This window comes from Gavialis gangeticus, unplaced genomic scaffold (assembly GCF_001723915.1).
Source record: "Gavialis gangeticus isolate Ggan-Ray unplaced genomic scaffold, GavGan_comp1, whole genome shotgun sequence".
Lineage (NCBI taxonomy): Eukaryota > Metazoa > Chordata > Crocodylia > Gavialidae > Gavialis > Gavialis gangeticus.
The window spans coordinates 76,497,260-76,501,543 of NW_017729022.1; the positions used below are offsets into that span (position 1 = coordinate 76,497,260).

General features: G+C 43.5%; 1 protein-coding gene across 2 annotated transcripts in view; it reads left to right on the forward strand.

Annotated features, from left to right (window-relative positions):
* Window positions 1-4,284, forward strand: part of AGK (acylglycerol kinase) — a 56,989-nt gene that overhangs the window by 35,195 nt on the left and 17,510 nt on the right. For both annotated transcript variants that reach the window (XM_019515426.1, XM_019515427.1), the window contains 2 exons: window positions 2,612-2,681; window positions 3,515-3,591. In XM_019515426.1, the coding sequence (XP_019370971.1) occupies window positions 2,612-2,681; window positions 3,515-3,591 (147 nt within the window). The remainder of the gene's footprint in view (window positions 1-2,611; window positions 2,682-3,514; window positions 3,592-4,284) is intronic.

Here is a 4,284-nt window from a genome sequence, read left to right on the forward strand (position 1 = left end):
GGAGCTGGCAGCAGGACACTGCAGCCCAACACTGCCCCCAGCCATTTGCTTGCCTTCCTGCTCCTGGCTGCATTGCCGGACCAGGAGCATGAGGCTGCGCCAGTACCCTGGGGGGGGAGGGGGGGGGTGTTCATAGGGCGAGTCCCACACATACCTCCCACCATACACATGCACCCACACCACCATACAAACAGATCCCCATACCCCAGCCACCCTCCCGCCCACTCGCAACCCCCCCCCACAAACCCCATAGCAGCCCACACTCCACATATCCCATGCCCCCACCCCCTACAATATACAAGAGTGAGACTTCATTTTAAGCTATTATATACAATTACCTTTATATTATATACAATTACCTCTATGTTCACTACGCATGTAAACCAGGAAAAAATATTTTTTGAAATCAGGTAATGAATGTTGTAGATGCTTGTTTTTTAGAATATAATTTGGTGTTTTTCTAGTTCTGAGATAGCAAAACCCCTTGCTGAAAGGAGTTCTTGTGGGAGAAGAGGAGGGGCTTCTGATGGCAAAGGTCAGGGTTAGGGGTTGGGACTTCTGGTCACAAGATGACGACCAGGGGAAGGGCACTTGTCAAGGGGTGGGGATATCCACGCAGCCCTCAACAGCTTGACAAAACTCGATAAGTGGCCCTCTGCCTGAAATACTTGCCTGCGCCTGGGTCATAACCTAATATACGCGTAAAAGGGGTAAGGAGGAATTGTTCCTTGAATGGAGTGTGAAAAGGGCACTGACAGCTGTTGGAGACGGGAGAGGATTACTTGGAGCATGGGTCTCATCCAGTATACTAATTTGTGTTTCCTTCATTTTGTTATATAAGATTATTTTCTTCATTTTTTTTTTTTTAATTCAGTCAATGAACCCATCCTTTTCTCCCCATATTCTTCTAGTTCCCAATCCTCACTGCACCTTCCCATTATATATTTCCCTCACTCAGATCCTTTCACTGTAGTGTTCCTGGTAACTTGCATAGGTGATGTGTAGGGGGGATGCGCATGTGCCCCCCCCCCCCAAGAGAGCTGGTGCCCCCCCTGACAGCGGCATTCCAGCTGGTAGTGGGGTACAGAAAGCGCTCATGCCGCCCCCAAAATTGGCTCTGCTGGTGGCACACTGGGGGACCCCCCGCTCCCCTTGGTCATGCCCCACTGCTTCCCCCTCAGACTCGGGAGGCACCTGTCACCCATGGTGATTCATTTGCCTTCCAAGCTAGTATCCATCATAAAGCCCACAAGCCAACTGGTATACCGTCCTTCATGAAAATTCCCAGAGTGCTTTGAAACTCAACAAGATTGACAAGGCTGTAAACAACAATTAGGATTAAAATAACAGTTCATGTTTGGGCTTTGAAGACTGAATTATTTTTATTGTTTGTGGGTGATGAATTGTACAAGTAGCGAATGCAACATATTTGGGAAGTTGAAATGACCGTCAGTGAACATATTCAACAGCCCACATCCATAACAAAAACTGACTTAAGAATCACAATGGTAGCATTTTAAAAGAGAAATATGTGGGCATTGGCTCTTCAGTCCTAAGGCATGCATGCAGAGTTGAGCATGATTTTCTCTTGCACAAGCCATAATGAAGAGTGAGAAGGGGACAGATTCCTGCTTCCTGATTTGTGGTCACTGAAGCTGGTGCGAAGACCCCTGCTGAATTCCTTGGGTATTGGACTAGACTCCAAGTGGGTTGTTGATTCTATAATAACACAGCAGATGCACACAATCTTCAATGCAGTTCTTAATTGGTAATTTATGGAGGAAATTCATCTTAAACATCTCTGACTAGCTAATACAGACTTATTTAGGAAATGTAACAGTTTAGCTGCCACATTTTTAAGTGCATGTGTCACCTTAAAATGAACCATGGGGAAACAAGTAGCTGGTAACAGCATAAGCATGAGAGCTGAGTTGAGATGAGCTGTGGCAACGGGCATTTGTGCAAGGATAAAACATCATAGAATAGATTAATTTAATGTGATAAAGTACGTTGAATCTTAGTCATTTGATACTGTTTGTGAGTGACATTTCTTTAGATCTCTCCCTTAGTTTCTCAAAAGTTGCTGTCTTGCTTTCTGTACCAGGGAACCTTAGCTGCTTGGTTTCCGCTCTGCCTGGTGTCTGTAAATCTGCGTAGTGCTTGCTTTCTTAGGCAGATGAATGCACTGATGCAGTGTAGAAGCATCACTAATGTACACCTGTGCTTAGGCTTGGATCACCCCTGTCCCCACCCTGGTGCTTATTTTCTGCTTGCCAACAGGAAAAGAAATTTGGAGTTGGAATCTTTAGAAGTCTGCTTCAAAAGCAGATGGGAATGCACAAGGTATATGATCTTCAAAACTAATTGGGACAGAGATCTTTCTCAGACAAGCTGGAAACATCTTTCCATTCTCTGGTATCTGTCTCTTCCTCCATCTGTTAAGACTTGGGCTTTGTCACTTACTGCTGCTGCCTCCATTTGCTTTGAACCTATAAGAAAAAGAGACATAATTTAGATTGTAAGAGCTTTGGTGTTGCATCTGTTTTCCACTCTGTTAGTGCAGAGTCTAGCACAAAGCAGGCCCCCCTGGCTTTTTGTTTTGTTTTTTTAGGCACATCACAAATGCTACACTTGCCATTCTGAAGGGCGAGACAGTTCCACTTGACATACTGCAGATCAAGGTAAAGAGCATGTACCACTCATGCTTTTTGATGGGAACAGTATCCCCAACACTTTTCTGCTCATTCCTTGTGTATTTCTATCCATTCCACTCTCATTAGTTACCAGGCATCCTGTAAGGTAACAAGAACCATTCCTTTCTGGGGGGTGAAATCATGACTCTGCTTCTGACATCAGTAGTTTTAGAGGCAATCATGCCATTTGTCCTCTAAATGGATTCCATGCAATGAATTTGGATGTTGTAAGCTGGAAGAAATGTTTGAATGTCTAGAAATCTTGTGAGGCTGAAAGTACTAGGTGAATGCAAAACCTGCAAATAGTGTCATGCCGGGAGTAATAGAGTAATAACAGCACTGCTGAGATGATTTAAATTCTATCTTGCATATATATTGAAATTTACAGCCTGCCATCCTGGAAAATCTGAGATTAGACACCTACTGACCATGTCAGTTCCCCTTTTTGAGCACCTTTTCTTTTCTGATTTCTGTTCTGCAAGCAAATGGCTGCCTGAATGGCTGGTGCTTAGCAGTGGTGTGCAGCACTCTTTGTTTTAGCCTAACTGTATCCACAAAATGCAGTGGCCCTTGCTGGGTCTGCAGGCACATTCAACCTGCTAGAAACCTTCAGCTCTTTCCTCTCTATTGGGAGTAATCAGGGAAATATACTCTTTGTGTTTTGCTCAACCCCTATTGCCCGCTGTCATGGCAAACACCCTTGATGGGAAATTCCATTTCTGAGACTGACCATAAATCAGCTGCCTTTGCAGGAATGATTGACTTGTGTTTGCAGAAAAAGACAAGAAGGTGTAAATTTTGTACTTTGTTTTTCTTTACAGGGAGAAAAGGAACCTGTGTTTGCAGTGACTGGGCTAAGATGGGGATCTTATCGAGACACAGGAGTTAAAGTTAGCAAGTAAAGAATAGAGTGTTTCTTACAGTTGTACCTTTTTAAATATCTCTTTATATTCTTCATATCCCAGCTCTATCAGTGTAGTTCTTCTTGAGCTCTGGCACTTCCTATCTGTTCACTTTTGGCATTAAACCCAGACCTTGCCCACAGCAGTAAATAGGTTAGAATGTAAAATGTTATGGTGTTTCCTGTCATATGAAATTAGCATTTTATTTTCAGTTCTGATGTTTTTGCAGATATTAACTTTTCACTTTCCTTATGATGCTCAGTTCTGGATGTTTATCCACAGCTAAGCCAGTAGGAAGAAACTTTCCCTGTTCAGTGAAATTGCACATTGGGATTCAGTCGCCAAAAAATAGACACACACAGCCTATGTAGCCCAACTCCAGAAAAGAACTTCAGACTCGATAGTGTTGTCCTTCAATTCCTGCCAAAAGTGTCACAGAATATACTTTTTGATGACTGTCTTCTGATCACTGAACTAATAAATGCTGGGTTGCCTCCAGATGAACATTTTATGTGTAATTGTTTGCATCAAAAGGTCCCGCATGTCTGGTGACGTAGCTGCAGAGCAGAAACCATTTATTTCCCAGGCCGTTGAGGGGAAATAGTGCTGATCAGTCCTTCAGGTGTTGGATGCAAGGGAAGTAAAGGAATACAGGACATAAAATAACTACCTTAGGGGGTAGACACAGG